The sequence below is a fragment of the Mizuhopecten yessoensis genome, unplaced genomic scaffold (genome assembly GCF_002113885.1).
Source record: "Mizuhopecten yessoensis strain PY_sf001 unplaced genomic scaffold, ASM211388v2 scaffold4999.3, whole genome shotgun sequence".
Lineage (NCBI taxonomy): Eukaryota > Metazoa > Mollusca > Bivalvia > Pectinida > Pectinidae > Mizuhopecten > Mizuhopecten yessoensis.
In genome coordinates this window covers 132,027-156,622 of record NW_018405829.1, presented here as the reverse complement: position 1 = coordinate 156,622, position 24,596 = coordinate 132,027, and the positions used below count along the sequence as shown (strand labels likewise).

The 24,596-nt window shown below is 35.8% G+C and overlaps 2 protein-coding genes across 6 annotated transcripts in view; both read left to right on the top strand.

Annotated features, from left to right (window-relative positions):
• The window catches only part of LOC110450117 (DNA repair protein XRCC4-like), a 29,684-nt gene extending 27,548 nt beyond the window's left edge, over positions 1-2,136 (top strand). For 3 of the 4 annotated variants that reach the window (XM_021497385.1, XM_021497384.1, XM_021497383.1), the window contains exons 11-12: positions 658-735; positions 1,065-2,124. In XM_021497385.1, the coding sequence (XP_021353060.1) occupies positions 658-735; positions 1,065-1,173 (187 nt within the window). In that variant the 3' untranslated portion in view covers positions 1,174-2,124. Of the gene's footprint in view, positions 1-657; positions 736-1,064 lie in introns of all 4 variants that reach the window. The other variant, XM_021497382.1, reaches the window with a different exon arrangement.
• A 5,506-nt stretch (positions 2,137-7,642) lies between these two features.
• LOC110450158 lies at positions 7,643-19,052 on the top strand. Of its 2 annotated transcripts, none has more exons than XM_021497443.1 (3): positions 7,643-7,865; positions 16,225-16,261; positions 17,578-19,052. In XM_021497443.1, the coding sequence occupies exon 3, from the start codon at positions 17,621-17,623 to the stop codon at positions 18,440-18,442; it is 822 nt and encodes a 273-aa protein (XP_021353118.1). In that variant the 5' UTR covers positions 7,643-7,865; positions 16,225-16,261; positions 17,578-17,620; the 3' UTR covers positions 18,443-19,052. The 2 variants fall into 2 exon arrangements, with proteins under 2 accessions (XP_021353118.1, XP_021353116.1); XM_021497441.1 differs by lacking the exon at positions 7,643-7,865 and adding an exon at positions 12,095-12,163.
• The last annotated feature ends 5,544 nt before the right edge of the window (positions 19,053-24,596 follow it).

Sequence of the window (24,596 nt, the reverse complement as noted above, 5' to 3'; positions counted from 1 at the left end):
TATATATTTTATCCATTTTCAGCAGAAAATTACTCAAACTTAATCAGAATCATCTTGGGTGAATGAGAGTATTACTTTGTAAAATTGGGATTCCTGCCCCATCCCCAGGGGCTAGGGCGGGGCCCCAAAGGGAACATTTACCAATATTTTCAAATTCTTATCCATTGATGACATGACAAGTATTGTATTTCACTTAGTTAACATGCTGATTTCCACATCACATCTAAACAATAAAATAAAGCTACCAGTACCTATGATATAACTCAGGTGACCGCTAAGGCCCTTGGGCCTCTTGTTTAAAATAACTATTTCAAACCTAATTTGTCCAGTTCTACTGCGCCTATTGAACTAAAACTTGGTAGGAATGATTGACTCATGGTCCTTGCAAAGTGGGTTTTTCCCCGGGCCTGTCAAAAATCCAAAAATCAAGTTATAATAGGCCGATTTAATTGAAACTCGGTCTAGGAATGATCAACTCATGGTCATGACAAACTTTAGTTACGTTAAACTTAAATATTTTTTACTCAAATTGGTAGGGATGATTGCCATCATTATCTCCACTTCATATTTCAACAACAAAAATAAATACTATAAAATACAGGTGATCGTTAAGGCCCATGGGCCTCTTGTTTGTTTATACAATTTATTTCTGTTTAGACCTAGACGACCTCCAGGAGGGAATAAAAAACAGACGCCTTCTAAGCCAGTCCTACCAAGAGTGCCATCAGATAGCTCGTAAGTAACAACAAATGCCTTACGTTCTGCAATTTTTCTTGAGAACAAACATTGTTTTCGTGTCTTGCATGAAATAGTAACATGATATTCCTCCCATCTGTTGAGGTATGTTTTACCCGAGTGTCCAGCTACATCTGATCCCGTTTAACAACCTAAAACAATTTCCATCAGTTCGATGCAGTGATTCATTATAAGATAAAGTTTAAATGAAATGCCCATTTTACCTAAGATGTTATCACAAGAACACACGTGATTTCAGAATCAATAACACACGTGTGTATGGGATTTATGCATAGAGTAATAACATGTCTTATTCGTGTGTGTTACAGTAGCAGTTCCGGTGGCAATAGACGGACCAGCGTGAGAAAGTCCAATTCTGGCCGGTCCAACCGATCGTCAGATAATGTTGATATAGACGATTTACTGAATGATATGTAGTAAGGAAAGTAGATGTAATGTTATTTACATGGCAATGCAATGTTACTGACGCGGAAGACTGAGGCGTTGGTGACAATAAAAGCCATGTTCTCATAAAAAATACCTATTATTACGAAGAAATGAAACAGAATTAACCACAGAGGGATCAACAGAAGTCTGTTATTCAATATGCTTTAGGATTCAGGATGCATGGCTTTGAAATTACATGCGAATGGATGAGATATTTTACCATGTTTGTAAATTTGATATTTTTATAATTTAATATTGAACAAAATTAAATGAAACGTTTTGAAAAGTAGAATGTATGTTTAGGATGTGTTTAATCATTTTGTAGAGTTTTGAGAGAAGAAGTAGTGAAAGCGTTTCATTTTAAGGTTGTGTGCCATTTATCATTTCATTTAAACTGTTACAGAACATTTGATACCTACGGTAATTGCAAGTATACAATTGTTTCTGGACACTGGGCATGGAGGTACAGTGTAGCTGATTTATCGTAGATTCATTGTAGTACTTAGATGTATAGTATCATGATGGAATTTGTTTATACGAAATGTATGATAAAGCAGTTAAAATGAATGAAATGTTTTATTGTCTTGCATAACTTCATATGTTGAGGTAAATAATGAATGGTGCCATTGGCATTGCGTGAAATAAACTTCTGAAATCCATTACATGGAATCGTGTTATGTTTACAATTATTAGTCTTATTTTCATGCAAACATTAACTAAGCGTATATTGATTTCTTCAGTTGGTCCATGTTTCTGTAGAAATACATAATAATACTACTTCCTTTAAATGAGACTCGGTAGTAAAATAGTAGAAATATAGTTGACAGGAAAGAAAGCATGGTACATGAAGTTTTATTTTTTTTCTTCCTTTTTTCTTTTTCATCAAGAAATTGTGTTTGCCCGTACGTTAGTATTTGTGTTAAGCTAGGAGGGGCATTGTGGTTTTGAAAACTTAAATGTCACTATAATTTCGGTTTCATATGACAATCTGGAACTATGTTATTTATAAATGCATTACTGTAAAGTTCCACACATAAATATATTTACAATAAATTGAGTTTGGGTTGAATATTCGTGGTTATAAAAGTGATGAATGGACTTTAACACCAGATGAAAGTTTTGAGTTCGTGCCAATACTTCCATCCTGTGGTTGCGTATCTGAGTCTTTGGGATACAGAATTCACAAATTCATACACTGGATTCTACATGCAGGTAATTATCTTTAATACCAGTGCAAACCGGAAAGGGGAGACTAAGTTCCATTATTGTGTGAACGATCATTCTGTACAAGCCCCGAAGGGCCAAGAGAGCTTATGCCATGGTGCGGCATCAGCGTCCGTCCGGCGTCAATTTTTAGCTCGCCTGGCCCATTTGAGCTTATGCCGTACTGCGGCGCATGTCGTCCGTCCGTCAACTTTTTCTTTCAAACGTCTTCTTCTGGAGGACCTAGGATCATGATATTTGGCCAGTAGGTACCTGATATGGAGTGCTATAAATTTCCACATTTAAATGACATTGACCTACTTTCAAGGTCACAGGGGTCAAATATGTTCAAAAATTCAAACAACAATATCCTAGGAACCATTTTGACTAGAGTCATGATTCTTTGTTATGTTATGAAGAATATTTTTCTAAATTACAGTAATGAGGTCAAAGGTCAACTTAAGTGATAGTCGGGGGGGNTCTATAAGGTTCCTCATTAAAATAACCTAGAACCTTCTTTCAAGGTCACAGGGGTCAAATATGTTAAAAACTTCCAACAACAATATCCTAACAACTATTTGGACTAGAGTCATGATACTTGGGTATGTTATGTAGACCAGCAGTGCAAATCTTTTTTCGTTCTTTATTACAGTAATGAGGTCAAATGTCAACTTTAAGTGCTAGCCAGAGTCAAAGGTCAACATGGGTTAAACGCTTTAAAATTCCAATTTCAAATTTCAAACAACAATATCTTGAGAAGCGTTTAAGAGATGTTAAAATGTCTTGTGTTCTAGTTACCAACTTAGGTCTGAAGTTACCTATATGTCAGTTTCATGTAATAAAAGAAACAGGTGAGAGATACAGGCCCTCTGGGCCTCTTGTTTACTTCAAACAACTTCTTCTGAATAACCAAGAGCCCCAGGTTGATGATATTTGGCCAGTACCGTGCTGGGATGAAGGGCTACCAAGTTTGTTCAAATGAATGACCTTACCCATTTTCAAGGTCACAGGGTTCAAAAATGTTAAAATCTTCTTCTGAACAACCAAGAGGCCTAGGGTGTTCATATTTGGCCAATAGCATGCTTGGATAAAGGGCTACCAAGTTTGTTCAAATGAGTGACCTTCGCCAATGTTCAAGTTCACAGGGGTCAAATAATTTGAAAACATTTAAACGACTTCTGAATGCCTAAATGATCCAGGGTGATGGTATTTGGCCAGAAGGATGATGGGATGAAGGGCTACCAAGTTTGTTCAAATGAATGACCTTCGCTCATATTCAAGGTCACAGGGTTCAATTTCTGAAAAACATTTAAACAACTTCTTCTCAATATTCAACATGCCTAGGATGATGATATTTGGCCAGTAGCATGCTATGATAAAGGGCTACCAAATTTGTTCAAACAAATGACCCTCGCCCATTTTCGAAGTGACAGGGGTCAAATATGGTTAAAACCTTTAATTAAACAACTTCTCAATAACCAAAAAGCCTCGGATGATGATATTTGGTCATGGCCAGTAGCATGCGGAGTTAAAGGGCAATCAAGATTGTTCAAACGAATGACCTTTGCTTATATTCAAGGTCACAGGGATCAAATATGTTTAAAACCTTTAAACGACTTCTTCTGAATTACCAAGAGGACCAGGATTATGCTATTTTGCCAGTAATATAATGGGATGAAGGGCTACCAAATTTGTTCAAATGAATGACCTTTACTTATAATCAAGGTCACAGGGGTCAAATATGTTTGAATCTTTAAATGACTTGTTCTGAATAACCAAAAGGTCCAGGGTAATGATATTTGGCCAGAAGCATGCTGGGATGGGAAGGCTATAACTCTGTTCAACTTAATGTCCTTGTTCGACTTTCAAGGTCACAGGCGTCACATGTTTAAATCTTTTAATAGGGTCTTATGAATTGAACACTGGTATTTTGCCTGTAGCTGTATATTAGTCCACTTTTAAGATTACAAATGTGAAATTAATACCAGATGAGCGATTCAGGCCCATTGGGCCTCTTGTTTTCAAACAAGGTGAACTTGTAGCAATTTCTATTTTTTAGCTGAAAATGAATATTAAAAAGGGTAAATATATAAGAATAAGCACAAACTGTTTTAAGGATTATGCACCAAGAAATGTCTAATCTTTTTAAGAGTTAAATGGTGCTGGTACTATTAACAGAATTTCGGTTTCTGCACAGTAACATTAAATACAATAATCGCAAATCAAACGCTCTTCGTAATACATGTCAAGTTATTATTTTAAATTGCTGTATAGATATAGAGATCAATGTTAACATAATGTTTTTAGCCGGAAATATACCAATACAATGAATATTCTTTATCGTTTAAACTTTAATACATTGTTTTTTAGGTTACCAAATATCATTGCTACACTATTGTGGACTTGATATGAAATTTAAAGTGGGCTGTCTTGCTGTACAGTGTAGTTGCAATTAACAATATAAATAATTCGTTTTCATTTATGCAAACATAGTAATTTGATGGTGATATGAACATTAACAAACAAATAAAATGAGCAATATCACATGAAGACTACATTCTACATTACTGATCACAGTTCCACTCTCCTCAATTATATAACTGTTTTTATGGATAAAGTTGCTGTATCCTCTACACAAAGTATTACCATAGCTAGAGCTTCTTTAACAAATGGAATTCATCAATACTTTGAGATATTTTCAAGAAATAACACAAAGTTTTAGTGATAACAGAAACATATATTGGATATTGCCCAAATATTGTTGCAAACATTAACTGCTTTTAATCATATAACCAATTGTATAATACTATCAATATGTTTAACTTTGACTTTGTCAGTAAAAGACAAATACTCAAACTGCATTTCACTCTGATAAGCTGTTGGTTGGGATTCCATTTACTTTCCATAAAGATCGGTTTATTACAAGGTCTGTTGCCTGACTTTCACAACCTCGTATGCTGTCTTTTTCTTGTTCATCAATCATCACTCTCGCTTTTCGGAGTGATATAGGCGATATGTATTTCTTTATCAATAGCAAATGCGTATTAAGAGTTAAATAGGGAAACATAAAGCGCAGCATTAGATATAAAATTTGGTAAAAAAATGTGATTGAGATCCCCTGCTACGTCTTTGTGTTATATGATGGTCTATGTTTTAGAATACCAATATTGATGTTTGTTTGAGCAGTATATAGCCCTGTTCATGGGTTTGTGTTTGCAAAGTGTTTTACATTTATAGATAGTGTTTAGTTGTTTTTGATCCTACCCATACATTTGTAGTTGAGCAGTTCTTTATCCTACCCATAGATGTTTGTCTGAGAAGTTCTTTACCTTACACATGTACATGTATTTATGAGTTGGGGAGCACTATTTTATGTTACCCATATATGTGTATTGGAGTAGTACTTGCACTGCTTTACCTTCCTAACCAATACATCTGTTTTATAGTGTTTTACCTTTCCCGTGGATGTTTATTTAACAGTGGTGTTGTGTGGGAGCAGTGTTTTATCTTGCCCATAGTTTGGTTGGGCTGATTTTTTTAGCTCACCTGGTCCGAAGGACCATGGTGATCTTATGCCATACCGCAGCGTCCGTCGTCCGTCCGTCAACTTTTTCCTTAAACACTACTTGTCATTAACGACTAAGCAGATTTTGACAAAATTTGGTCAGAAGCATCCTTGGGTGAAGGGGAACAAATTTTGTATAAATAGTGGGGTCTGGCTCCCCTGGGGGCTGATGGGCGGGGCCCAATAGGGGAATGAATAGCAAATTCTTCAAAATCCTTCTTCTTCTGTAGGAATGAAAGGATATGGTCCATATTTGGTCTGAAGCATCCTTGAGTGAAGGGGCACCAAAATTGTATAAACCGTGGATCTGGTTCCCCAGGGGCCCAATAGGGGAAATAGAGGTAAAAACCTTTATAATTCTTCTTCTACTATAGGGATTAAGGGATATTATCCTAATTTAGTCTGGATCATCCTTGGGCAAAAGGGACTCAATTTCGTATAAACAGCGAGTGTGGCCCCCTGGGGGCAGAAGGGAGGGGCCAAATAGGGGAAACATAGCAAATTCTTCAAAATCCTTCTCCTTCTGTAGGAATGACAGGATTTTGTGGGTCTGATCCCCCTGGAGGCAGAGAAACGGGGCCCATTAGGGGAAATAGAGGTAAAACCTTTTAAATCCTTCTTCTACCCTAGGGATTAAGGGAATTTTTCCTTATTTAGTCTGGAGCTTCCTTGGGCCAAGGGGACTCAATTTTGTATAAGCAGTGAGTGTGGTCTCCTAGGGGACAGAAGGGCGGGGCCCAATACGAGAAATAGAGGTGAAACCTTTAGAATCCTTCTTCGACCATCGGGATTAAGGGATTTCATCCTAATTTAGTCTGGAGCATCCTTGGGTCAAGAGGACTCAATTTTTTGTTTGAAGTTTGTTTTCGCTATATCTCAAGTACTGGATGGATCTTTCTGAAATTTCATATGTACTTACAGCACCTACTATGGAGTGCTATATCTTTACTTCATACCAATTATTTTAAACATATTCAGGTGAGCGATACAGGCCCTCTGGGCCTCTTGTTCTTTTAAGGACGTGTGTCCCAGTGTACTGTTTTTCTATAGGCAGTAGTCTTCCTTTAATTCCCGTTTGTATATAACAATAGCACTGTGTGACCAGGACACTTCAGTAGACCAGATATAGCTAATTCGGTTAGATCGATACTTTTATTATCTGAAATCTAGAACCCGGTCAAGCCCCGTGTTACACCCAGAACACTGTTGTTGTAAATGTAGATCATTTAATCTTTAATGTTTCTCATCAGAGTCCCGCAAGGTATAGTTTTCTTTTAAGAAATGTTTTTTTTCCCAGAGTTCGGAAAAGACGGTTTGCAATGCTTAGTTACAGATTTTGGCAGTGATATCGGGATCCTTAATGTTTATTGGCTATTCGTATTACGTTCCCTGTGTGAAATAGGTGTGCCAAACTTCACATTTTACTACAGCTTTATCTAGTGCTCAAGTATGATAGGATGAAATCACAGATGAGATCGAGTGTTTGCTCAATTTCACATACAAGCTTATTAAATAATTTTAAACACTTCGCTGAGGTTTGTTTATTCTTATAAGTCGATATATTGAATCTGTTTAGATATCAAACACCGTGCTGGTTTATCCCGCTACCAGTAATACCTCCAGGAGAGTTCCGATAAATTTCCCGAAAATCAATAACTCGGGAGTAATCCATCTCATGTGCTTAGCCTTTATGTTCCCGACGTTATCATCAAGATCAATACCTTTTACTTCTATTTGTGCAGACGAAAGGTGTGAATTGATTCAAAGTTGTTTTATAGTGCTCGGATGAAATTGCCGACTACTTGTAGAGTAAAATATGCACGCTGATAAAAACCTGTTCGATATCCGCGATTCATTGAAAAATAATTAATGATCTTCGGACATCTGACAGAGGACAGCCGAGCTCCATTAGCAGGTAGGTAACATAATCCACTGTACATTTGTGTTACTGTTAGGATTTATCCTTTTCAAAGAGCTGTGCTGCGTTGAAGTTATATAAAATCTGAAATGATAGATGCTTTTGTCTGATACTAAATTAACTACAACACTATCTAATAAGCTATACGCCCATACATTTGAACTTTGAATTGTTCTCGGACAGCGATCACACACTGTATGAATGTCAAATGTTGAGCAGAAAAGAATACAATGAAAGCACAAGTCATTTCTTCGTATGTGTGGTTAATAGACTTCATGCATCCGATTCGGCCTTTATTTGACTCTGTTTTCGTTCGTTTTGCGAGTTCCATCTCACTGTGTTGTTAATAGCAAAAATGGTTTTACGAAATTTTACCCTTTACTTTGCATCAACCTTTACAGCAAGTTCGTCGAAATGAGCTGACAAATTACATGTATTTGTTTTTGATAGCCAGAAGAGCTAGCGTATAACGACAGATGTGATGTCATATATTTCCACATTGTCTTTATATCTGCTATTTTTGTCGTTATCGAAAGAAAAGTAGTTTCTACTTTTAATACTTGCATTACATCTTGCACACTCAATCTTGGAAATATAAATAAGAACAAATTAATATCATGTAGAAAAACACAATCAAGACCGTCAAATAGCTACGTATATTGACACTGCTTTCATATGAATGTAGAAGTACTGAGCTATATCAGATTCAGGTGCTAAGAAATTTCTTAGTTTGAATTCTGGTCTTGCCCGTTGTTTTCTTTTCTCTCTCTCTGTTAAATCCGTTAAAAGATAATGAAGCAATATTTATCATTTATGTTCATAACTCGGATGGAAGCGCAGAGGATCATCCTTTGATGTCTTTGACCATCTTAAAGATTTGAAGCATAAAATGTACTGTGAGCATTTTGAAAGGGGGGCCTGAACCTGGTTTGTATATAGTATCTTGGGAACAAAGCTTTAAAGAAAAATGTACAAGAAGGTGTTTTACCGATACGCAAATACGTTAACAAATATCTACAAGTTATATAGCTTTTTGAACCTTTACCATTTCCACATAGCCATCTGTCAAAGAGCGATAACGCGAATATTTCTACACTCGGAAATTTCCACTAAAATAGTATCTTAAAAACGGTTAGATAGGGCTTTTACGTGTGTACCGGTAAACCATATTATTTAAATTTCTCGTATCAAAGGCATATTTTTCTGGTTGAGGTACAAAATATAGTTTTGATTGTACAGGTAAATAGTGTCTTTGGCGACGAAAATATAAAAAATCGAGAGATGTATGTAATGGGAACAGGATAGGTGACTTAACTTGCTTTAGGTATCCCGGTCGGTTAGAACGTCTGTGGTGTGCGGATATCACAGGTTTAAACTGACAGCTTTCGGACCAGTTCATATGTGGTACATCTACGTTGCCTTTCTTCGGTGGAAGAAGAATAAAAACATGATGGTATACCTTGTCTTTGTTGAGGTGTGGGTGAAGAATGTTATGGATTTGCCTGTTAAACTGATTCACGAGAAAAAAACCACGTACATATATAATTTGTGTTTTTGGCTACGCTAAAATTAAATAAAGAATCAAAAGGATAACACTCTATTCCTATGTGTCTTTTTTTTTAAATTTAGGTAACAACGAAATTTTTTCGAAAATATGTTCCAATGAAACATATGCCAGTTTTTAAGTACAATGTGCTTTTGGTTTCCTGTTTTTGGTTTCCTGTTTTCGGTTACTGTTTATCAAACTTCAAAGACATGAAGAAAAGAATACCAGGATTCTCTGATAAGGAAAAGTTTTACACTTCTATCTTAAACTCTGAAGATATCACCAATTTACTTAAAAAGGCATACTCTTCCGCTTTTGTCATTTGTTTGTTCCACTATATTAATTATGTAAGGAAACAATTACACATAATGGAATAAATCTTATAAAAAATTACCTGAAGCGCATTTTTGTTTCGTCTGTTTCATATTTAGATATTAAATTCGCTTGATATAGTTTTGTAAAAGTTCTATGACGGATATAACAGGGACAGGTTTACGATCCTCTGTAAATGGATATATTTGTTTAAGGTTATACCTACATTCAGTTCATACTGTTGTAACGATTCCCGGCTGCCCGTGTTGAAGGACGTTATATGTTCTGAACATTTTATTCTCTTTCGATAGATTCTGTATGTTTCATTAAGTGCCATATGAATGCATCTATAACCGACTTAAGAGTATACTTGGTACGCTCCGTGACACACGATGAGGCATGATTTATTGTCATTCGGCGTATAAGTCTATTATCTACTCGTTATAAAATAGTCTTGTCTTTCAGAAGCGGCTTTAAATAACCATCAATATGACAGGTTTTATTAACCCTTAAGCCAAACATTGTGGCAAGTATTTGAACAAATACTTGAGACCTGTCGATAGCCCACACGGGGCACTTGTGGGGTTTACATCACCTATTACCCCTATCGATTATGTTATATCGCCTCATAGACCAACAGCGACAACGACATCGTGTGTTCCGCAGGTGTACATGTATTTGTATATATCAAAGGTGAAAAGGTTTCCTTTGTGACAAACGACAATTAGATAATAATGTATTTTAAATCGTGAATAGAAATATTTAATGTTTTTACTTAACAGAGTAAATATTTGGGAATGTTTATAGTGTTCGGTAACACGCAAAGAGCTATTAAATAGGAGTTGGCGGATTAAATTGTATAGACAGTACTAGTTATATTCCTGTCACGTCCTTCGCTATTTAGTAAGTGACGGATTATGTTATTTTATGGAGAGTACTAGCTATATATATATATATAGACGCATGCCCTTCACTATTTAGTCAGTGACAGAGAAAAAAATTAAAAATATTTGTTTGGTTCCGTAATGAATAACATTTATATCACCTGATGTAAAACAAACGAAGACTATTCTTCCATGTATTGTAATAATGTGTACATGTATCAAGGGTTGTGATATATTAGTTGGTATACTATACTGACAAGGACGATACATAATATGTGATTTTTTGCGAGGTGAGAATTATACAGTCAATAAAACTGGTGACGTAAATCTTGGGTTACTACTGAGTTTAAGTATTTTTCAACATCCTTATAGAAGTTAAACGTTTTGCATTGCAAATGGTTATGTGTAACTGTTTGAAATCCTGAAATCCTTGTCTTAATAGCAACACGTAGATACCACCCCCTATGTATATATGAACGATAAGATGATACTAATTCTCGAAGTTACTTTTAGTGACAATGTTCATTAAGACATTGAAGTGGATTCATGATTTTTTGACATGAGAATCTGCATGATATGAGAGAGAGAGAGAGAGAGAGAGAGAGAGAGAGAGAGAGAGTGTGTGTGTGTGTGAGAGAGAGTGTATGTGTGTGGTATATTATATGTACTATATACACTGATAAGTACGTGAGTGGAATTAGGGCATGCTTGCTGAACCTTACCGCGGTTTTTGACTGATACAAGTACAATGTTAAGCGACAAAACACCTGTGGAAAAAAATGCGTACATGCAGTGTTATGGGAAGTTTAAAGAAATTGTCGAATTAAATGCTATTTTTACGTTATCCTCTATCGTACAACATTACTTTTCTAAATCACTGACATTCAATGATGTAATTCTAGACGCTGTTTATCATTCTTAAGTCCCATTAAATATCAATGATTCGGGGAGGTAAATACGAACCATATATTATACCTTGAGTTTGTAAAGTAACCCAACAATGTGCTATCCCATTGTTGACAGCTGAAAGGACAAGTCTAGGCCATGGACCTAAACCCAGTGTTTGTACATACTGGTACCGCGTTTAAACAACAAACGTCGTTAACAACATGATATTAAGTTACATGCACTTTGATTTATTACAACGAGAATGATATATTCCCTGTTTGAAAAGCTCTAAAAAGATATAAGAATTGATTGTACCAGTCATTAAAAAAGATATACAAGCGCGGCGAGAAAAAGTTTTAATCCCTTGTGTTGACATTTCCTACAAAATGACAATATTGGGGCGAGGTTAAGAAATCCCAATGAAATCAATAGCTGCATACAAACATAAAATAGAATTACCTAGAACAAACTTATGTCTATAAGGTAGGACGAAAAAGTAGAATATATCTTGTATTTGTTGTAACGACGCCTTTCATTGGCCGATCTCAGTACTTTATCATTGGATGAATATTCGCTATCCACATTTTCCCCGTACTTGTAAACAACATATGCTCAATACATTGCCGTTTTTGGGGGCGATGGTGATTCACGTTTCTAACTTTGAGGTATGTTTGTTTGATACTTTTATTCTAAAGCCATTTCTGTGTTTAAGTTTCAGCTTTCAGAATCACCCTGTGAAGGATTGCCATTCTATGTAAATCTTATGATGTGTCGTATACTGTAAACGAATTTTGAAATTAACAGATGTTAACCAAATTTGGTGAGAAGTACCCCTCAGTAATGTAGATCAGAGTTACAAAAAAGACATACATGGAAAGAAAAAATAAAGTCTATCATTAGATGTTTTCTATGATGTTCTTTGCAATCCATTTTGCGTCATTTGATTGTTAAAACCTTCGAAGTATTCTTTTGATGATGACAGGATAGGACCAGATGATATTTGGGGCAATTAATTTATGGCATGGCTTGCTGCAACGTTTGCGAAAAGTGTTGACGTTTTCCAAAACTAGATTATTTGTACATGCTGATATGATATCTCATACAGAACTAAAATACCTAGAGTCATTTTAATTTGCAACAAACATCTTAAGTATTAACGGCTTTGACTTATATTCAAGGTCACAGATATTAAGTTTATCAATACACTCAAACGCCTTATAATTAACAAACAGGGGACATATAGTTTTGCAAAAAGAGCTTAAATGACTACAAAATTTGTGAAAAGAAATTACCTTTGACCATATGCACGGTAAAAGAGCGAGACTTTTTAAAAACAACTTCGACTGAAGAACCAAAGGGCAAAGAGTCATAATATTTCATCAGTATCTTGCTAAATTGTAATGTTACAAAGTTTACGAAAGGAAAGACAACTAAATCACTAAATCAGGTAAATGTCTTCAGGATACTTTTGTAAATGTGTGTAATTTTACTTATAAATGTATCAATCTTTTGAATGAATCCATGTTAGGAAAGCATTATAAATAAATCTGTATCTAGTCACTGTAAATACACAATATATCATGGTAAGGTTGATATTCCAAAGTCAGGTTCGACTGGAAACTATAAATGTGACTTCGCTAAATTAACGGTGTATTGGTACGAATATTGCTCAGCGGTAGGTTTTCCCTCGTAACTCCTTTATCTAACGTGCTTCCATCATCGTGACCTCATCATGAGAATCATGACACACACGACAGGTAATTGTAGGGCGAGTTTCTGCTGAATTTAGGGCAATATCCACTTTCGACATTTCATAATTTGTATTGCCTAGATGTGTTCAGTCAAACATATTTTGTTTGAAACAGGTAACGTCCTAAACAAATTGGATACAAATAAATAACAGATTACAAGACGTCCTTTACTCTATAACTAACTTACAAGGGTTTATAGGGCAGCGAATACATAGAAGTAGTGTTTTAAATATATTTAAGATAAAATCAGACGTACCAATTTGATGCACAATGCAGATAGGAATGATTTTATTTGCATCAATGCCCTAATATTATTTTTACTGATATGGTACATGTTAATGGATTTACCAGTAAACAATATTTAATCAAATAATAGATTTGATTAATCTTACAGTAATCTTAATATCCAAATATGGGAAATTAATTGTAAACCATGAAATAAGCCTCTCCCAACCAACTATGCAGGTTGTACTCCTTCTGCTTAAGGGTCTTATGTATCATTCAACATTTGTATCCCTGTGATGGTGGTCCTCCAATTTCTTCGTACGTAATCTTTGTCGACATACACAGCCAATACATACACAATAGTTAAGCATTTATACATTTAACAATTATGGAATAAGTCATTTCAACTAACGCATTGGAGTCTTCATGTGGGAGGAACTGGAATAACCGGAGAGAACCCACGTGTGCGGGTAGGTGACAACATACCTTTTCACGTCCGATCGAGGAATCGAACCCCGGCCGCCTTTATGAGTTCGCTATCCCCAGCGCCATCCGACCATCCTATCAAATTACCCACACACATTGCGTTTCAAGTGTTAGATTTTTGTTCGAATAACCGTTAACTGTATGGCAGGTATTTATCATCGATTTGCTATTAATGGAGGAAGGGCTTTTGTTTGACGCTGCTTATTCTTTTAATATTATATTTTCCCCATTTACGCTATTTACCAGCGCAATCGTAAAACAAGATAATCCACTCTTCTGCGTGGTCTAATTAAAAAGTCATAAACGTTTACCATTGATACTGATATATATGCGTAAGTAGCGTGACATGTATAGAGCTCAAGACGAAAAGTGTTTTATCGCGTTTCATTACTTGCACTGGAATTACTTTAAAGAAACGTCGGGAATTTATATTTCTTTATTGTATTCTCAGCACGTTTGTTTGCGCTGTCGTTAACCTACGAATAAACCTTTCGTTAGAGAAGAAAACCGTTTTATTGTCAAATCAAACAACAAAACAGAAACTGAAATATGTATACCTGAATTATAAGTAGTTTGTCAGTTTTATGTTAACAGCTGATAGATAAGGACGTAGAGAAATAATACACATAAATTAGCACATTTAAACTAGTTTAATGGTAGGCGATGTGAGCTATTGTGTTGGATATTAGGGGGCATAGTTTAAATGTGTTCGGTTAATGCTTTTTGTCGCTTTCAACCAAGGATTGCGTGACGTCACCAATATACAGCTCGCGGTTTGTATCGTACTCGGATATCTATTAACCATATATATATATGCACTGTGGAGGCGAACACCGTATATACATAAGCAATGTTTACGTCCGAGAGAGTATCTATAGAAAGCTACGTCGATTTGTTCATGTAGTCTTATACACTTTTGATTTAGCTCTGATAGTACACGACTTAATAACTATACTTGGAATCGGTTTATATTTTGTAAGCATCACGTACATGGTCTGGTTCGAGAGATGATAATGCCTTTCACGCTTTACAAATAGAAAGTGCACTGATTCTAAACACCACTTCATACCTAACTTTCCCAAGCCCTACCACTACTCTTCATTTGCCATTCCAGCCCAATGCAATGAGACACTTCAAACGAATGTTTATTGTGTTGAATTCGACTTTCTTATCAAAAGCCAAAAAGATGACTATACCTCGGCGTTTTTAATTTTTGTTTTCTAAGGTAATATCGAAGAGGTGTTATCTAAATCAAATTAGTTTGGGAACGATATTAAAAGCGGAATATTGTATAATGTGTGATAGTGTCAGCTCATCTAAGTGTCAATATACAAAGATGCCAAAACCTTTAAGCAGTCACTGTAGGAAATTACTTTTATCGCTGTTGATTATTGTTAAATGAAGCCAGTCTGTTTACGAATGCTCTCAGGAAGAACCATATCAATGTTGATATTCACCCTAGGTATTTGTCAATAGACATACGTCGTTTCCCCCATAGCTTGACAAAATGTTATGAAAAGCAAGGTGAACATCAATTTAATAATCTCTTCAGACACATCGGTCCTAGTGCGAGAACTTGTTAAAATTCATGTCATCTAGATTCATGACACGATCTTAACAAATTATCCGTCCGCTATCAGCGGAGAATATCTTTAGTGGGATACGTGTTAAAATCTCGAGTTAAGTATATATTTATTTGAATCGGCGCAAAATGCATTATATAAACCCATAGAATATCAATGTGTGATAGTGTCAGCTCATCTTAGTGGACCAATACTCACTATCGAATAGACTTTTCTATTGGATAAGACTGAAAAGAAGAATTGTGACGGGTCAAATGAAGCGAGACATTATTTACGCCCGATATATGTGTATATATATTGTCAGTCTAGCGGCTTTTCTTAGGTTTACCTCTGTAAGCTTTACAAATATGAAATATTTACCTTGTCAAATAACGTTTAATGTTGAAGTATTTTCGTTATGAAAGTGTCTATGTTAGGAATGTATATAATAAATACGGCAAATGTATATACAATAATTACATGTTTTGGTTTATTAGTCGTAGAAAGAAAGCTAAACGTTAAATTTGATATATGAACACTGCTGACAGAGCTTAAAGTCGCGGTCAGCGATAATGGGTTTAAGATGCGTTATAATTCTGACATTGAATGCATGGTATGAGTGTCGTGTTGGTCGTGTAGATCTAGAAGAAACCAAACAACCCTACAGCTAATATTGACATCGTACTTTTCCTTTTTCCACAGGTGTGCTGGGTTTATGAGTCGGGGATGAACTTTGAAGGTAAGCTATATAAACCATGTTGCTTTAATTTCCAATTTATACATACGAATGTATATTATTTCATTATCATTTTTGCTAAAGGTAAGTTTCAAGTGTCTAACAATTGAAATATGGAGTTCTACCCGCTGATGTTCATAGATTAACTTACTCATCATGGTTATCAATCACCTCTTTTTGTTTATCCACTATAAACATGTATCCAACAACATATGGTCTGGACAAGAGCAGTATTCAAATTACTTATGCGAAAGTGTTCTTATCATGCAATTAGACAATTAATGAATACCTCAAATTGTCATGCAGTTAATGATGTTTATAAATCATCATAGGTTTAAGTAGGTAAACTAGGATTATATTACCTGTGTATATTTTATATTCCTCTTCCGAGGACAATTGCATTACGGTATTGAGACTGGTGATACACGTATGGGCGCAGGCGATCTGCATACAGGATATATAACGAATTTGTCCTTCTTTTAAACGTACATATCTTGTAAACGAAACTTAAGCGAAAACTGAAATTACCAATTCAAATCGATCGTGTGAGAAGTAACACGCGGATGTGTACCCGTTTCCTTTGGTTACAGCTAGGAATGTATAAACAGCACATGTCACACAAGTTGTCACTAAGAATGTATTTATTGACGTTTTTAAGTGTGTGGAATTCCTAATTTTCAAATGATTTGCTATCTCAATAGTATCGCATTGGTTATGATACGGCTATATATTTACATTGCCGCTTATATGGACAATACTGGATGAAATATTTGTTCATAGGGGTACGCATTTACTAAATTACTGACATTATAAATACAATCAATGTAATGACTATGAATTTTGAATGTTCCTTGTGAATTGATACGAACTTTACGTTGGAGTTTCATGTCAAATATGGATGTAACCGACTTGACACCGTGATAATATGCAATATCACCTGGTGTGAGGAAGGTTTATGATTAAAAATTAATGCTGATCGGTTGAATTGATTGTTGTTTAGTCATAATGACATTGTGCATCGCGTTTAAATCGTTCAGATTGAAACACAAAGCTTTAACAGACATTGATAATGCATGTTTTTCTTCACACAAGCTACCTTTGTTGCGTAGATAAAATCATGTTGATACAGGTACCGTACTTTGTGTTAGTTATCCATGGCATCTTAACATACATTGTTAATGAGAACATAGTATGCCCATTTTCTGCAACAGTGCGTGTAATTACCTTTCTTCTGAAGTTAAGCGTCACGCCAATTTACACATGTTATGAAAGGTGATACAAATCATCTGATAGAATATGTTTCTTTTTTTTTGTTCCAGACCACCGGTGTTGAATTTCTCCTTAGTTTCGTAATTGTTCGGGATGGAACATGGATCTTCTAAAATGCCGGGTACGCAAAACAACGCCACAGGCAATATTATGGCTCCAAGGGTAGCTTCGAATGACCAACAGACACCTGGGAAAGGTGGCGTGAGTTTGTCGTATATGCACGGCCCGCCACGCATCATGCCAAACTATGGCAACAAGCGTCGAAGTCTTCTTCCAAAGACTAAAGTCTCGCGTGTCCTTCTTTACGATAATATCACGCAGCAACAGATGCTTGACGTCAAACTCTCTCACATCAAGCTAGAAAAGAACCGAACGACACGTCTTCTTGACCTGCACAAGCGATCGTTCCTGTTACGTCAACAGAAGCGTCAACAACAAATGCAGCAGGTCGGGGTTGTATTACCAGAAATAGACCATCCAAACAAGAAACAGGATATATTGACTCGCTTAACGAGTCAGTACTCTAAGCGATCAGTCAGTTCGATAGGAGGTCGTCGTAGCGTCACCTCTGCCGAACTGGAAACTTTGAAATTGCCAGACTTGGAGATTTCATCAAACGAACACAATAATCCACACGTTATATTCAAGATTAAAAATGCAAGTGGCATCACACAAATATTTCACACCATCGACAACGAGGGAGTATTTTCTGACATAGTGCCTTTGTACAAATTCTATGACAAAACCACAGAGGACCCACGTTTTCAAAGCCTCGAAGGTTCGCTGGTTCGAACCGCAGTTAGTACGGATGGGTTTAACGAATTAAGTGCTAGTTTTAAAAAAGAATATCCCAAATTTCCGGTACATTTGCAAGAATTCATTGACGAAAACCACGCATTTGGTTCTTCGGTGTAAATGTCTAACAGAAAAGTGGAATGTTTTCAATATAGAGAGGTACGTCAAAGTGTTTCCAAAAGTGATCGTGTAGTTATCAAAACTTGTCTGTGAAAACATAAACATTATGTAGGCATTCACTGCGTAGGCAAATTTCCCGGACTGAAAATATCATATATATTTTCTCAACAGGAATCGAACCATTTGTTCGGCAAAATTCTTCCTAATCCGAAGTGCGAAAGTTTGTATTACCAATTACAATTATTATTGTGGAAACAGTCTGGATAAAGTGGTTCGACATCAATAATAGCACAGTGATTTGCTTGCTTACAGCTTATGTCTTATCGTTTGAAACAGTTAACACAGATTGTCTGATTGTCTGAGAAAAACAAATGTACATTTTAAACATAATTGTAAGCATTACGTAATGAACTATTGGAAATATTTAGACTAACGAGTACTTAGAATGCACCCCCTTTTAACTTTGTCACAGACTTTCACAACCAACGAAGAAACTCGTCATTATGTACAGCTAGATGTAAAAAGGTCAGAGCAAGTGGGTTATATAAGCTTTTCCGGGATTGCCATACCAATCACTTCACTCCTATTTCCAAATTAAAGTTGAAGGTCCGCGAATTTTCAAAATTGCTTTGTTGTCTATACCGTTTTGTCTTGCTTATACATCGTACCTATCCTTGCGATCCCATCCTATTCAAGTGAGCTTTCTTTGTCAGAACTCATCACTGGTAACGTGGCTTTTACTCTACGATATCGACATATGCGTAGATCAATTACCGGCTAATGCTGCGCTGATATGTATTTGGTAACCGAGTGTTTATTTGGCTTTTTTTCCTGTATCTTTGATTCTGATAAGATGAATCTGAGTTATGCGCTTGCGTATCACTTCGAAGCTGCTCATCGTCAGATGATTTAGCACTGCTGGGTAATACAGATAAAGCAGAACAGGAGTGCAGACACAGATGACAGGACAGTGTCGGGTAGGAAGACTGGTGAGATGTTGAATTCATTGCTTGAAGGAACTTTAAACTATGGTTTAGTCTACGATGCAAGCAAGACAAACATATGTTCATCAAAAATATATGCTAAATATGTATTTACTGGACTCATGTATGTCATAGAAACTAGGAAATAAGTTATGGCCTTAGCATGTTGAAGCATTCTAAACAAAGACACTTAAGCAGCTACACCATCTCTCATACCTGACAGCGAGAAGACTGCTGTTGTATGGTATTTTACTTACCTCTGCACGGATTTAAAACAGCACCTTTCATCTCTGGATCACCTTGACGACATCTCGACGAACCCAGGCTCCGTCGTTGAATTAAGGATAGTGGAGTGCAAACTAAGTATCTACAAGATTATTATAATGTATAACGTTATATTCTCAGACATCAGGAAAAACCTCTCGCTCTATGACTTATCAAAAGCCTTTAAGATTTTGATTCAACAATCAATGAAGATATATGGGAGCTAACTCTGATATTTCTGAGACTTCATAGAAAACAATAATTGAAAAATGACATTTTTGAAGTACATAAACATGCAATTTCAATGAGACAATACCCGTCATTTACTTCGTGAGACAAACTTAAAGAATTTATCTAGACTTGAAGACTTTTGAGATAATCAGCGGTATTAAGATACAGGTGACATAACTTTGAGGTAGAAAGAATTTAAAAAGTTCAAACTTGCTCTTGAAATAGCATCACTCATGTTGCTAACCATTACTTATGTGATCGTCTATTGTTAATTTTAGCTCATCTCGCCCGAAGGGTGCGGCGTCCGCCGTCCGTTCGTTGACCGTCCCGCGTCAACTTTTTATTTTAGACAACTTCTTTTGATTAATAAATATGCCTAGGGTAATGGTATTGGCCAGCAGCATGCTGTTCAAATGAACGACCTTAGCCTTTTTTTATGGTCTTAGTGGTCATATAGGTTGAAATCTTTTAACAACTTCTTCTGAATAACCAGAAGGCCATGGATGATGATATTTGGCCAATCACGTACTGAAATGAATTATCCTGACTCATATTCAAGGTCACAGGGGTCAAATATGTTTCAAATCTTTAAATGAGGTCTTCTGTAAAACCACAAGGCCTAGCATATTGATATTTTGCCAATAACATACAAGGCTCAAGGGCTACCAAGTTTGTTTAAATCAATTACTTTGATTTTTATTTAAAGTCACAGGGGTCAAACATATTAGAATCTTTAAACAACTTCCTCGGAAAAAGCAAATTGTTTATTCAGAAAAAGTTGTTTAAATCTTTTAACATACCCAGGGTGATGATATTTGGCCAGTAGTATGTGGGAATGAAGGGCTACCAAGTTTGTTCAAATGGATAAACTTCGCCCATATTCAAAGTCATAGGGGTCAATTGTCTTTTAAAAAAATAACAACTTCTTAGGAATAACGAAATGTCTAGGGTGATATACTTGGGTAGAAGTATGCTGGGATGAAGGGATACCAAATTTGTTCAAATGAATGACCTTTTTTCCCATATTCAAGGTCACAGGGGCCGAATATGTTGAAATTTTAAACGACTGATTAACAAAACGTCCAAGGTGATAGTTTGTTCATATGAATTACCTTAATATACTTTCAGGGTCACATCTGGTAAATTGTATATAAATATTTAAAAGACATCGTCTCAATAAACAAGAGGTATAGGGTCGTGATATTTGGCTAGTTGCATTCTGTAATGAAGGGCTATACAGTTTGTTCAACTAAATAGCCATGTTTGACTTTCATGGTCAGAGGGGTCAAATGTGTTTTAATCAGTGAACATGTTCTTTTGAATGACTTTAAGTCAAGACACTGATATTTTGCCTGTAGCTTTTATTTTAGTCCACTTTTAAGGTAACAGTTGTGAAATTAATACCAGGTGAGCGATGCAGGCCCATTTGGCCTCTTCTTAGTACTTCGATTGATGTCATACGGACTTAATCGAAACTAAGTATCACACAGCGAAATATACAGAGCCTGATAACTGGAATATATCTACAAATCAATTTGATTTATTTCACAACAATTATGAAACAAGTTATTGCAATTTTATTAATCACATTTACTGGCACGGAGGTGAGTGTGTGGGGGTCTAAATGTGGCAAAAAACCCCAGAGAACCCGGAGAAAACCCCACGAGGTCGGACAGGTAACCCCATACTTTTTCACGCCCGATTGGGGAATCGAACTCCGCAAGAAGAGCAACCATAAAAAATATTAAAGCGGTTGTTAATTTTTTTACAACACAGATGCTGATAAAACTCAACATCAATGTTGCAGTATTTAATGTCACAATCTTTACGGTTTCAGTTGTATTCGTCAGCTCATTCACAAAGCCACAACATACAGATGTAACTTACTCAAATCTTTAATCGAATTCAAAAATAATTTGTACATCAATATATATTAAAACCAATAAATCAGTTTGTCAGTTCAGCGATCTTTCATTGAAAATCAATTTTATTACATTAAAGGTACAACTGGATAAGATAAATTCCGAAGTGCTATCAACATGTTGAAATCATTGGCTTCAAATGCTATATTAAATCAATATAAAATTCTATCGGATTAAAGTAAATATTCCGTCTTTGCGTATTGCAGAGTTATCTTCTCTTGGGAGCAGGTATTGATTGTTACGTCATTGGTTTGTGCGAGAAAATTACGTCGTTTTCTCAAAAATTGATGACGTTACTCTCACAAACAAGTGACGTAACAATCAATACCTGCTCCCAAGAGAAGATAACTCTGCAATACGCAAAGACGGAATATGTATATCAACATTTTTATTTTAAATTTTATTCCTGTTTTCATTTTTGAAACACATTATTTGCAAACCAAATAACAAGAGACTCGATCAGTTACAAATTCACAATCTAGTTTCAACAATACGGTACTTGTTTAAGGTATAATAAAACAAATCGATGGTCCCGGTGAGTTAACCTTATTTTGGAATTTCCCACCTCTGATCTGACACATCTGTAGACAAAAAAATAACTTGCCTAGATGTAACCTCATTAGTTGTCGCTATACATTTCATAACCATAAGGCCAACTTCTTCTTGAAGGCATAATTCCAAGTTAAACTTCTATGGAAAAAAATCTCCAACAACAAAATGTTTTAAATAAAAAAACCTAAACCTGGAGCGATGTCTTGATATATTCGTACTAGTGTGTAGGTAAATCACCTGAGAAACAGTAAGCATCCCTCTACATATTCACCTCTGTCTCGGAGTATGTTGTTGCAAATTAACAATGTTTTCATTGTAACAACCTCGTTCGCATAATTTAATCTCATTATTACATTTTTAAAGTTGATTTAGATATCGTCTCTGTTAAGTCTGGTCATCGGAAACCTTGCACTTCAAGCGTTTTCTCCTAATTTAAAACAAAACCCAGGATAGCAGAAAAAAACATTCTCTGTATTGTGGTAACAACATTAACTATTTACAAATCTTTAACGCATTACATTGTGACATTACATCATCAATCTAAAAACAAATCGCCACTCTTCAAGACTCCACGACAACATTACGCACAGACACTACTGTAGCCTCCCCCAGAGGTCACACACCACTGAACCAATCCCCGACAGTCTTACTGTAAAGACAGTTTCCACAAACCACTACACATCACATCGACAGTCTTACTGTAACCACAGAGGCAACACCGCTCCACTGTAGGCAAAGATGCAAAACATCGCTACGCCACTCAACAAATCCTCGATGGTTTTACTGTAGAAACAGACGCAACACACCAATCCACAAATCTTCAACGGTCTTATTGTAGGCTTATAAGCAACACAAAGCTCCACGAATCCCCGACGGTCTTACTGTAGGCTTATTATATATACAAAATTCGATATAGCTCCATATCTAGCTAACATAAGCCTCTCTAAAGCACTTTACATTACATAGATATGTAATTTATACAATAAGCATATACATTAGTCAATACATCTTTGAGGAATTCGTAGGAGCTACCTTATCCTATGCCACCTGGCTTATATCTCCCTATGTGTGTATGTCTACGTCTGTGCTGGAGATGTCCAATACATATGTAATGGTGAACAATATGCATTCATGCATGAATGACTATAGCTCATGCTGCATGCACACCAATGCCCGGTCCTTGTTGACTTCATTACCTTGCATTGTTCAGTAGCTGTCCATTCTTAAAACAAAACGGTACCTACTATTAATACAAAGGGTGCTGTGTTTTAAGTAGGAGAAAGGCCGAAAACTATATTTTCTCACAGAATGGACAGTTTGAGGACAATAATGTACCACTCATAAAAGAAACAATTGATAATGCATTTACGTCGAAACCAACAATAATTTACCAGACCACCAACCCGAGTTCAACGCCTTTTATTCAGCAACGTATTACTTTTAACAACACGTTCCGAGTTATAACTAGTTACCGACAGAAACTGTTTAATTTTAATTGCCAGCCTTACCTTCATACCGATATAACGACAATCTGTTACATCAGAGTATTAAAATGTTTCCTTTTTTATTCATTTTTACTTATATCTTTACGCATGTATATTTACTTAGATTTATCGCCAAATATGTGATATGAAGGTTTTTTTTTTCTATAGCAATTACCAAACAGTTTTTGACAATGTCGTGCACAAGTTTAGAAGTTCATGTTTTGGTTTTCTCGGTTTCAATCTGATAGGTGAGAATATCAACACTTTAGTTGGTTTACGACTGTATAGATCTATCATTTTACTACGTGGTCTATATAGTTGCGAACTGTAGTTTCTTCTCTCGAGTGCGGATTGGAGTCGTTTAGAAAAGATCCAAAATCTATGTGTAAAATTGATTCAATGTGTTCCTTTACGTAGTAGATTTGACATCTGTTTAGGAATGTTGGGTTTAACATCCCTTTCCGCAAGAATAGATCAATGTAAACTCACTTTTTTAGGATCGTTGTGCAATCTTATGCCATAGTGTGCCATTAAGCAACTATTTTTATTGCATTTATTACACAAGTATTATCATATTTACAAGAGTACCGATGGTGTAATTCCAAATGTATGGTCTATTTTACATAAATATGGTCTACAAAATCATTTGTATGAATTTATAAAATCGGGTACATTCCCGAAGAAGGTTCAGTGGAAACAAATTGTTAAAAAATCAGCT

Coding starts and splice junctions, on each gene's coding strand:
- LOC110450158 (XM_021497443.1), top strand. CDS start 17,621: ATGGAACATGGATCTTCTAAAATGCCGGGTACGCAAAACAACGCCACA.